Source organism: Talpa occidentalis, unplaced genomic scaffold, assembly GCF_014898055.3.
Source record: "Talpa occidentalis isolate TD23 unplaced genomic scaffold, MPIMG_talOcc4v2.1 talOcc4.9, whole genome shotgun sequence".
In the NCBI taxonomy this organism is placed as follows: Eukaryota; Metazoa; Chordata; class Mammalia; order Eulipotyphla; family Talpidae; genus Talpa; species Talpa occidentalis.
This window is the reverse complement of record NW_023605305.1, coordinates 112,145,297-112,156,989: the sequence shown is the minus strand read 5'-3', so window position 1 is coordinate 112,156,989 and position 11,693 is coordinate 112,145,297. Positions and strand designations below refer to the sequence as shown.

At 52.4% G+C, this 11,693-nt stretch overlaps 1 protein-coding gene across 1 annotated transcript in view; it reads left to right on the top strand.

Moving 5' to 3' along the window:
• The first annotated feature begins 1,114 nt into the window (after positions 1-1,114).
• The window catches only part of VTCN1 (V-set domain containing T cell activation inhibitor 1), a 45,139-nt gene continuing 34,560 nt past the window's right edge, over positions 1,115-11,693 (top strand). Inside the window, exon 1 of the mRNA XM_037499628.2 lies at positions 1,115-1,664. Within this exon, the coding sequence (XP_037355525.1) occupies positions 1,633-1,664 (32 nt within the window). The 5' untranslated portion in view covers positions 1,115-1,632. The remainder of the gene's footprint in view (positions 1,665-11,693) is intronic.

The window sequence follows — 11,693 nt, the reverse complement described above, 5'->3', positions numbered from 1 at the left end:
GGCACCTTGGAGCAGCAGCTCAGCTTATCCAGTCCACAGAGAGAGGGGTATGCGAGGGGTTGGGAACAAAATCTGGAGAGGAAGGCAGCGGCCAGAGCACAGGGTTGGGGCACTGTTCATGTGTTTAGCAGGGAAGAGGTCTGATCAGATGTGCCTCTTAGAAAAATCACTCCAGCCTGAGTGGGTAGATTGGCACATACAAGGGACAGACGGTGTGTGTGCCATGGGAGGGCCACGGCAGAGAGATGGGAGATTGACTAATAATTCATTTCAAACAGGAAGTGTTTGAACAGGGATTCAGTGAAGTGGGGTTGAATTAAGTGAGTCTATTGGGGATAGAGAGAAGGGAGAACATTGGGGAGCTACAAAGGAGTGGCAGGGAATGAATTGTGTCGTTCCATAAAAAACATTCACTTCTTGAAGTCTTAGACCCAGTACCGCAGAATAAGGCCATATTTAGAAAGAGTGGCTTTAAAGATATGAGTTAAAGATCATTAGGGTCATTAGATCCTGAAGCTAAAAGGTCATCCTAATCCAGTATGATTGTGTCTTTAGGAGAAATGGCGATCTGGACACAGAGAGGCAGAGGGAAGACCACGTGGGGACCAGGGAGATGACAGCCAGGGACAAGCCAAGGAGAGATGCTCAGAAGAAACCAGCCCTGTCGGACCCCTCATCTTAACTTCCAGACTCTAGAATGATGAGGAAATACATTTCTGTTGTTGAAGCCCCTCAGTCAGGCTATTTGGTGAGGACAACTTGAAGCAGCTAATAAAAAGACAAGGCATCGGGAGGGGGCAGGAGTGTGGAGTGAAAGGAGCAGAGAGCACAGAGGGTTGCAGCCTTGGCTCTTGTAGCCTCTCCCAGGAGGCTGCCCTTGCTCACTGGCCCCCACTTGGGGTGCCTGCATGGGTTGTCCCGGTGTTTCCTGCAGGGCCCTCCTGAGCTGTGGCGATGGCTGTGATAAAAGGAGGGAAACTCTGCTCTGGGGGGTGGTGGTGTGGAACGGCAGCTCTGAGGAGTGTGAGGTGGGTCGTGCAGCCCCCCTCACGCTGTCCCTGAAATGAAACTGCAGGAGATAGGCGCACAGCTGCAAGGTCTCAGGGGCCCAAGCGAGTGCCCTCTTGAGTGCACACTCAGCGCCTCTGTCACCTCAGCTCGTGGCCTTTCTGAGGCCCGTCGGCGTGAATCTCCGTCAGGAGAGACCCCTCCGGTGGTGACCAGGGCTCAGCGTGAGCACCAGCTGCCCAGAGGTGGGGGCTCAGCACCCGGACCCCAGGCCTCCCTGGTCAGCCCTGCCCTGTGAGCTGTTGCAGTCCTCTCTCGTGTGGAGATTACATCTCCCTCCCTGGCCCTCCCTTCCATGGGGGAAACTGCGTGCCGAGCAGCAAGCCCAGGTCCAGGTTTCAGAAAGGCGCTGGCTGCTGGGAGCAGGCACCTCCGGGCCTGCAGGGCGTCTGCAGGGAGCACGTTTCCTCATTCCTGAGCAGCTGCACGCACCGTCTGCAGGCAGCACTCCCGCGGCCCCGGCTATTTAAGGCCGGTGCACGGAGCCGGCTGGGAGTCACAGCACCGGGAGCGCAGGTCCACGCACCCAGCACCCTGCACCGCAGAAGGGACCCTCCACTCGCCATGGCTTCCCTGGGACAGATCATCTTCTGGAGGTAGTGCATTCCTCTCTATCCTCACAGGCCACGGGACAGCATGGGGCTTTTGTGGGTGCTGAGGACTGTGGGGCAGCCCAGTAGGTCCCCACCTGCTCTGACCTGGCACTGGGTTGTCTGGAGCCAGGCCAGACAAAGGCCTAGCTGGATTTGACTTAACACCACAGCCCGGGCCCTATGGATGCCTGTTCAGGAGCAGGTTGTTTTCTGGTTGGTGGTCTGCCCTGGAGGCTTGGCACCTGCCTGGGCAGCTCTGGACCCAGGAGTGTGTGTACTAGGGAGGGGTTCTCCCCATGGAAGCTCCATGACACAGGAGCAGGATGGCCTGGGGCTGCTTGGAGGGACAGAAGGGAGCCAGCGGCACAGATCCCGCCTGGGAGGAAGGGACAGGCCTGGCCGCGCCCTTGGTAGTGCTCAGTGGTCCACTCCACCCTCCATCCACCCTTCAACTCGAGGATGGGAGCCCTGGCTTTTCTGGGGACTCCTTGGGGAGGAGACCCCCGCCCCCCCTCCAAGGCTGCTGCTGAGTAAACAGACCTTGGTTGAAGGCTAGAGCCGGCCCCACCCTGGGAGCTGCAATGGGGGTGGGGAAAGACATAGAACCCCAGGCGAAGGGGCGCGTGGACAGCGTAGAAGCTGACATGCAGATGGCTGGGGAGCCACGAGGGTGGGTGCTCGGAAAGGAGGAGCAGGAGGTCTTGGGGAGAGGCTACCTCCAGAGATGAACAGAGAAGGCCCCAGCCCTGCCCTTGCGGCTCTCATTTACCCACTTCTGCTGGGCTCTTTCCTGCTCGAACATCACTTCCCTTTCTAGAATCAAAGAGACAGAAGGTGAAAGAAGGGTTTGCCTGAGAGTCGGTGATTCAACATGGACACGCTTCATGTGGGTGCTTTGGGATGTGTGGGTTGGTCTGGGGCTGTGTGAAGGACTGACCCTTCCGGGCCGGCTGTCCTTCTCAGCGAAGGAAGAGGAATGGAAACCTCAAAGTGATGGTGTAAAGAGGATGTTGTGTCCCAAGGCAGCCTAGAAAATCCTTATCTGAAATCACCAGTCCTGCAGCAGGGTGGGCGGGGCTCTGTGTGATGGGCAGGAGCTGCTGGGCAGCACCCCAGCAAGGAGACTCTACTCCCCTGGGAAGCAGAGTGGCGGAGCCTTCTGTTTGGACTTCTTTGGCCCTGTCCCCATGTCCCAAGAAGCACCTATATCAGAGGAACTGGCGTTTTTCCAGCACCTTCTATCCTCATGCCCTAGGCTAGGTGTCTTACAGTAGCCTGCTGTGATCCTCACCATCTCCTGTGAGGGTTCATTATCATCTCTGGGAAGTTAAGTCATGTGTTCCAGGACACACAGCCTTTAAGAAACAGAGCAGCATTTAAACCTGTTCACCCTGGCGCTGAAATCCCAAGCTCTTTCTCCTGTGCCTTCCCAGCTCCTCCGCCCCCCACTTCTCATGCCTCCTTCCATAGGTTGAAACCCTGCTCCTGCAACAAGTGACTCTGTTGTTGCAAGGCCTGCAGTGTGGGCTTTCTAATAATACATTGCAACCAGCCTGACTGGTTTTGCAGGAGGATTAGCAGGAGGTGGGTGTTCAAAATGCGGATCCCCCACCCTTTAGAGACCCACTAGAATTCACAGAAGCTCCTCCTGCTGGCCCAGCAGATCTCTAGCTGTTCATGCTTTGCAGTGACAAAGGTAGTGAGGAGCTACAAACTTGACCTCTGCACACATCTTTGTGCAAAGAGGCCACCAAAAGGAGGGTCAGTTTGTACACCTGGGAGAGCCTTTCTGGGAGGCACCCGGAGCCTGTGTCCACTCTTGGCCCTAACCCATCCCTCCTCTTTGCCATAATTACCCTAATTCACAACAATACCTTTCCTGAGGTGATTCTACTTTGGTGATGGGGGAGGAGCTCAACCTCTGCTGACCCAGCAGGTTATTCTCTTAAATAATGACCAGAGAACTTATTGCCATCAAACCTCACACTCAAATGCATGCATCTCAGGGGTGGAATTCTGGTGTGCGGTTTCTACGTGCCTGGCTTCCTAGCAGACTTAGTAAGTGTGTGCTCAGAACTCCCTTACCTCTTCCCATCAGCCTGTGTCCTTGGTCCTTGGCTGCAAATTTCACCCATAGAACATTCATTAAGGATCTGCTAGGAAGCCAAGGATGGAAGAATCAGGATGCCTGATCTGAAGGGTTATGTTCTGGACACAGTGTTCACTGAGCACCTACTCCGTGCTGGGTACAGTATGAGGCCCTGGGGCAAAGGCGGCTAAGAACCAACTAACAGCCCAATTATATGCTGACAGAGGAGAAAAATTCCCCCAAGGATAATTTTAATGCACCATTCATAAGTCCCGAGATAATAAGGACAGAAGCAACAGGAGCACTTTCCTAACTTGAGGCTTTAGGGAGGGTTTTCTTAGTCAGGCAGTGGACGAGCTGTCCGGAAGGGTAAGTTAGCATGATCCAGGTGAAAGAGGGTGGGAACAGACACTCCAGGCAGAAAGAATGGAATGACTTGGCATAGAATAGAACAGAACAGAATGGAATAGAAGCTGTGAGCTCTCAAGGGGGGCTGGGAAGTTACAGGCTATGCACCAGCAGAGCATGGGGCATGAGGCAGGAGAGCTGAGACGAGGCTGGAGAGGCTGAGCCAGTTCGTACTGGGCCTGTGCACAAGACTCAGAGCTGGGAGTTTGTGGTCGGGGATGAGGAACCATGGAAGGCTCTCAGCAGAGGTGTCTTGGTGTGGGTCGCTCCAGAAGCAGTGAGGAGGACAGATTTGAGGAGCGTGAGCGTGGAGGCCAGGAGAAGGGTAGGGGAACTGCTGTCATCAGAAGTGTAAGGAATGATAAGGACCTGGAGTAGAGCATGATAAGAGGGATCCAGAGGTGGCAATCCATCTAAGAAACATGGGTGATATTTACTAAATGAATGAAGGGACAGGCAGATGCAACAGAATAGGAGCAGATGAGGTTAAGGGAAGAGTCTGGAAGGAGTTGGGGAAGAGGAAAGAGGACAGTTTCTTTTGGCACATGTTGAGGTTCAGGTTTCCCTGGATCTCCAGGTGGCCATGCTCAGCGGGCAACAGCAGGCCGGAGGCTGAGACATCAGTCTGATAATCAAAACTAGCGGGCAGGGAATGGTCACCTGGGGTGTCTTCGCACAAGAGCTCAGAGGGAGAGGAGCAAGAGGCCAGGGAGGAGAAGCTGAAGGAACCAGCATTTACAGGACAGCAGAGAGAGATGAATCAAAGAGCTGGGGTACGTGGTGGGAGAGGGCAGCACCGGGCAGAGCTCAGGAGGAGGAGTCTCAGGGACACGTAAGCGGGATCCATGGAACATGCAGAGTGGACAGGGGCCGTCCAGGCTGTCCAGGCCTGGTGCTGACAGGGAAGTCCAGACAAGAATACAGCCTACTCAGCATTTAAGCAGAGCTTTGTGGTTTTGCTCAGAAAGTGGGGAGGACTGGCTCCCCGAGTAGTCCCTGCACCCCAATGAAGTCAAGAAGGGGGAAACATCTCTAAGTCTAGGCTGAAGAAGGGCTGAGGGGTGCCCTGAGCGTGCCATGAACAAGAACATCAAATAGCTTGACATGTGGTAGCTCTCCTTCCACAGAGCAGAGCCACGAGCTGCACAGAAGGCCCAGTTGGCATGGATTTCAAATGAGTATCCTGCCTTTTCCCTCCCCCTGGTTTCTTTATTGCATTCTGTCTTCCATCTGAAGCGAGCTCTTTGGAGCATTTAAGATTGGGGAAGCCACCAACAACTGTAAGATTGATGAGGTCATGTAGAGGAAGGAAGCTACCAGGTGGAGAAGGAGCAGAAATCTTCTTAGCAGGGCAAATCGGATGAACCAGAGAACTAGAAGCCAGCACATCTGAGGCCATGGGAATCTTGGCCCAGGCCCAAGCGCAGGAATCTTGGTTTCCCACTGCACCTGAGTTTTGAAGCTGGAGCCTGACTCAGACATACCAGACCTCCACGGCCAGACAAAACAGCAGTTGACACAATGCAAGTTTTCCTGGTGAGAAAATCTTAATGCCAATGGCCTGGCCTGGGAAGATCACAGTGCCGGCCATGTTGACACTTAAACCCCATTGGGATATGAAAAGATGAGGCTATAAAAATCTGAGGCTCCAGGACTTCAGAGCCCATCCCCATGAACAGGAGGGGGAGCTGGAAAGTGAGGTTACTGCCAGAGGAGAGGCTTGTGTTCCTCTCCCCAGCAGGGCTGGGTTATCTTCTGCGCAGGGGTGCAAATTCTTTCTCCACCATTGACCATCCTCTGCAAGCCTCAGAGTCCCTTTCTACAGAATGGGCTGACAATAGACCTTAACTCCCAGGGCCGTGTGGATGGCAACGTCAGCGACTGCCACAGCTGTTGCTTTCATTTCCCTCTACAATGCCAGAAGCCTAGCTGAGCCCATGAGAATTTGTTAACCTCCACCTGACGACCCACAGGTTCTCCTGTCCCAGAAACAGAAGTTCCAGTGAGGGTATACTTGAAGTGCAACTGGGGCCTCAAACAGTTAACTCTAACAACTCTGGAAAATATTCACCGAGTTTTGAATAGATCATTCGATCATTATTTGAAACAAAAAATCAAGTCCACCCTACCTTTTGTTGTCATGAGTCTGAGACACAACCCTAACATTTAGATGAAATGTCTGACCCTCCAGTGTCAAACATTAAGGTGAGTGAGGCTAGTTTGGGGGGCCTTTCTATGTACAAGCTCACAGTCTAGAGCTTTCTGATGAGGGGCTGCTGACATGGGGAGCCACAGCTTTCAGAGGGCAGGCGGCCTATGGGCCATAACCCAGCAAGGGTGTGGGCTATTGGCTAAGCCGCCCCATGCTGCTCACAATCTCCAGGTCACAGACACAAATATCAAGGCAGGAGGACATGGTCAGTGTCTCCCAGTGATGGCAGGAACCAACGAGTTCTTACTTAGACTTTGTTAGCAAATTATCATCAACTCTGCTTCATCTCCTCCCACTCATAGCAGCTGGATGAGAATCCAACTCATGACCAGCAAAACTCACCACCTTGGGGGCCAGTGATGGCCAGGGCAGAAGAGTTTCTAGCCAGCAAGGAGGGAGCTCTCCCCAGGACAGGCTGGCCAGTGGACCAGCAGCTTCTCACCAGTGTTGGCTCAGCCACTCTACATCAGCAGAAACTAGAGAGGATGACTCCCTTGCGGAGCTTGAAAGGACGCTCTAAAGTCAGCCCACTCCCTCATGTTATCACAGGGTAATAAAAATAAATAGATTTGCATACAGATCATCTAGTGAAAAAATGGGTAGAACAGGGCTCTTACAATGAACTATATTGCCCGGTGACCCTCGCTTAAAATCAGTGCTGGACCCCAACAGACCAGGCTTTGCCCAAGTATCAAGGATCCCTAAATCGGAGAGACCAAAGCTTCATCCATATTTACCTTTGACATATGAAGGGAAGATATGGACTCTAGAGCTGGTCTGCTTTTTGGCAGGGAGATCTCAAGTAAGCTACTTAATGCCGCTGAGTCTTCAATTCCTTCTCCTCATGCTGGGGGGTTAGAAACAGGACCGACCGCATAAGGTTGTGGTGAAGCTGCGTTGACAGACCATCTTGCCGCGCCTGGCATGGGGTCAGCCTGCTGTGTGTTAGCCCATTGTTTTTACAAAATAACATAGTGACTTGGAGGGAGAGGGAGGAAGATAAGACCAATCAGGCTTAAGAAAACTCTGCCCACATTCTTTGGGGCTTTCAGGGGACTCATGCTAGTCCCAGTGGTGCGAGATTCAGGAAAATCCTTGGCTCCTTGACCAGCAGCAGCAGCACCTGGGCCTGTTAGAAAGACAAATTCTGGGGCCACCAGAGGGTTGAGCACAGCGCTGTGAAGCTGTCCGCTGCCTCTGCAGTGCTGGTTCGATTCCTGGCCGGCCAGGGAGATACCCACATGGCACAGCAGACCTCCCTTGTCTCGCCCGCTGCTCCCCTCAGCAGTGTGTTTCCATCAGTCTGCCTGTTCTGTTCCCCACTCTGTCTCTGGTGAATCCACTCACCCTCCCACGCCTCTGGCCTACTCCCAAGCTATTGTATAAATAAAAAATAAATCTTAAAAAAAAAAAAAAAAAAGGCAAATTCTCAGACCTACTGAATACAGACGGGCTGAACACGGCAGTGTTTAAGCAAGACCTCCATGTGATTCGGATGTTGCCGAGTTCTAGAAACATTGCCCAGTAAACCCTTATTTAGTACTGTCCACAGATTCTTAGAAACTGTGACTTTAAGCGAAGTGAATGTCTAGCAAACCAGGTCCTCAAATAACCCTGTTTCGGATGATGGTGGCTGGGATTTGGTCTCATTAACGTCCCAACGAAATAACTGAGACGAGGCTGCCCGAGGACCCGCCCTCGGAGCTTGGGGAAGCACAAGGATTTAATCTAGAGAGAGAGAAATTTCATCTCCGGTCATTTCTCATTTCTCATTCCACATCAAACGTTGACAGAGAGACAGACGGGCTTTGATGAAAACAAAGGGAAAAAGGTGAAGCGTCTGCAGGTAGGAGACCCAGGATCTATTTCTCTTTCTATTCGCTTTCCAGAGCCCCCAGCCATGGGCCTGACGCTTCAGATACGCGGTGTCATCACCTCATAACACCTCGCAGTGTCTTTGGTCACGGGGGAAGGCGCAGATAGTTTGTACTTTCTTATTCTGCAGATTTAGAATCAAACATCCCATAGACTAAAAGCCATAAACGACGTGAGAAAACCACCGTGGCAGGCAGGTGTGCTGGCTTCTCTCTTGCAGTTGCTGCTCTAGGCTCTTCATTGTGAACCTTCCCTGGCCTAGGACCAACTCCAGAGTCCATATTTTCCCTTCATATGTCAATGGTAAATATGGATAAAGCTTTGGCCTCTCCGATTTAGGGATCCTTGATATTGGGGTAAAGCCTGGTCTTCCCTTTTTCTTGCACTAATGCCCCCGCCCCAGCTTCCCACTCCGCGCTCAAAAGATGAACTTACTTTATCCTTGACTGAGAAAACAGGATCCCGCGGACAGGGACGCCTTCATCTTTCCACTGCCACAGCTACCCGCTGTGCTCCTCTGTGCCCTCCTCTGTGCCTCCCCTTCTGGAGCAGCCCCCTGCGCCCTGGATCCGACCCACCACGCCTGCTCCGGGACCACCTCCAGCAGCATCTGTCCCTTGCTGTCCCTTTACTGGTCCTTCCCAGCTTGCAAACCCCCCCACCCCCCACCCCCAACCCTGTCAGAGGCTTCTCTCAGGCTGGAGACCTCCCCAGCCCCCACCCCACCTTCCTTTCCCCTCTCAGCATCTGCAGGTGCTGGTTGGCCAGGGGTGCAGGGGGAGAGCCCGAGGGGGCTCCCAGCACAGACTGGAGCCAGGAAACGCTTACAAGAGAATCACTTTAATATGCAAGGAGGATTCTGTGAAGGTCCCAGTTTTCCACCCTGAAGGCAAATACAACTGCAAAGAGGTGACTTGCAAGATGGTAGCTTGCATTAGCATTTCCAGGTGGTGTCAGATTACCTGAAATTCCTGGGGGCTTCCGGGCGCTGCTCACCTGGGGTCTCCAAAAGTGCAGCAGGTCTTTCTCATTGTCTGGGATAACTTGTGAACAGCCTGTTGAGTTATAGAAAACATGTTTGCTCATTGTTAAATAAACAAAACCCACGTTACGTACAGTTTCTGGCACACACTCATTGTGCCCTGAGTCTCACTGTGACGGCTCTACTGTAAGAGCAAGCCACTGACCCAGGACACTGATGGAGTGAACAGCTTCCTGGGAACATGGGATTGAAAGGTGCCTCTTAGCCATCCATCTAACAGAAAGGGATCCTCCTGCATAAAAGGTGGGTGACTGTAGAACTTGCATTATCAGATTGTCAGAATTACATAGGTTAATACATAAAGTTGCTGGGCATTTATGGCAAGCCACGTTTCTAGTATTCTTCTCTCTTCTACCTAATTCGTTGGGTGTGTCCCTGTTAGGGGGAACGGGTGAGGACCCACAGCCAGGAACCCGTTTAATATCGGGGTTGCTCTATAACATCCCTACTATACCAAGATAGTGACCTCAGTGCAGCCAAATGCAGTGTTGTCACCTCTGGTCTCTCTGACATGACTTCACAGCAGCATTCAGCACGGATGGCACCCTGCCGCCTTCCTGCCACCTTCCTGACACTGGGCTCTCCTGACCCCCCTGGGGAGCTGGAGCTGGCTCTGCACCTGGCCCTGTGGTAGCCACCTGTCTCCTCTGCCCCCCTCAAGGGAACCCCCAGGTTCCATGCTCCAGGGAACCCAGCGTGCTAGGAGGACACTTGCTTTCATTCACTTTCTGTTTTAATGATTGGCTCTACCCTTGCAGTAAAGTGTCAGGATCCAGGAACAGAGTGTAACAGAGTGTATAGGGACAAGTGTCATTTAAAGTGTTTGTCATAAAGTTTGGAGTCAGGATAAAGTCCTGCAGCGCATGAAAGCATAAATCATGTCCTGGCAAGGGCCAGCTGGGGAGGGGCTTCTTCCAGACCCCAAAAGAGCCCTGAATGTAGGTCTTCAAGCCTCGTATAAAGTTCCCAGACATCCCGGTGGGAGCCGTGTAGGGTTGAGCAAGGAATTACTCCCGTCCCAAAGACAATGGTCTTTGGTTCCAGCTTCTGCCTGTCTAGGGAAACTGCTTCCCATTCTCTTCCTTCTGTCTTCTATTTTTTTAAGAGAAGCCAAGTTTAGTGATTCCCTCCCTAGGCAGCTAAGAGAGAAGAAGCCAGGTCGATGGGAAAATCATAGCATCATTCTAGTGCCCCGAAGTCAGAGGGTCTTTGTCCAAAGGCCTTAGTGTTGGGCAGTGGCACTTTAGCCCCAGCAGTCAACTTTTCAAGGCCCTGCTGTGGCCACTGGACCCCACTCTCTCAGTGTTTTCCTTCAGAGGGTCCTCTGCCTCCTGGGAACTCACCCATATGAGCCACTTAGGACAGCGGGCAAGGGAAGTTGGGGACAGGCTCGCAGGTCGCTGCTGACCCAGCACCCAGGAACATGGCTAATTTGGGAGCAATCAGAGGGAGAGGAAGCAGGACTCCAGAATGTTCCTCACACAGAGGGATGCCCTGTCCCACCCTGGGGACAAGTGTGCTTGTCAGTTACCCCCCATGAAGCTGCTGCTATGGCATCATTCCTGCAGGCCAGGCTCTGCCTAAAAGCCCTGACAGAAGAATTCCTCGCAGTGCCAACCTCACCCTCTACCAACAGCTAAAACTGCATGGACACAGATTTGTAAGTGAGAGCTAGATTCCCAAGTTAGCCCACAAGTCTCTGCTCCATGCTGTAGCTGTAACTGGAGTCACAGGGATGTTTTGTGCTACTTTACCTTCCATATAAGTGCACAGCCTTTCTGAACCATTGGGACTCAACAAGTTCTAAAGACCTTGCTGAGAAAGCTAACCATCATTTATAGTGTTGCTGTAGGCCCTGTCCAAAGCTTCAAATAACCACCTTCAATGGAGGATTTGGAAAGTAGCCATGGGTGCTGGGAAGACTGGTAGATTTGGGGACCTCTATGGGTGGGCTAGCCCTTTATCTGGATGGGGAGGCAGAAGAGCCTTTCAAGGTCATTGGGGTAGCCAAGACATAATGTACCATGCTCCTGGCTAGAAGGTCATCTTCTCTTTGATACTACAGTCCCCTCTCACATTCTGCTTCTTCTCCTGCAGTTTTATGTATTAAAACTAAGTGTTTTAAATCAATTTTTATAGCTAAAAAAGTTTCTTACACCTTCATACCACAATGGTTGGAACTGTGTATAGTAATGTGCATTTCTGCAATTTCACTAGCAGGGAAATGCCTTAATAGGCACCCCCCCTTCCTAGAAACTCAGTCCCAAGGCATGGAGGGAGTCCTCTCTTGGCCTGCCTCCATTTTGCTGGCCCCATCATCCTGTCACCTTGTGTAACAGGGTGGTCCCCAGGAAAGGGGGAGGTTCCCTGCCCCACCCAAGGGAGGGTGGAGCTGAGCAGGAAGAG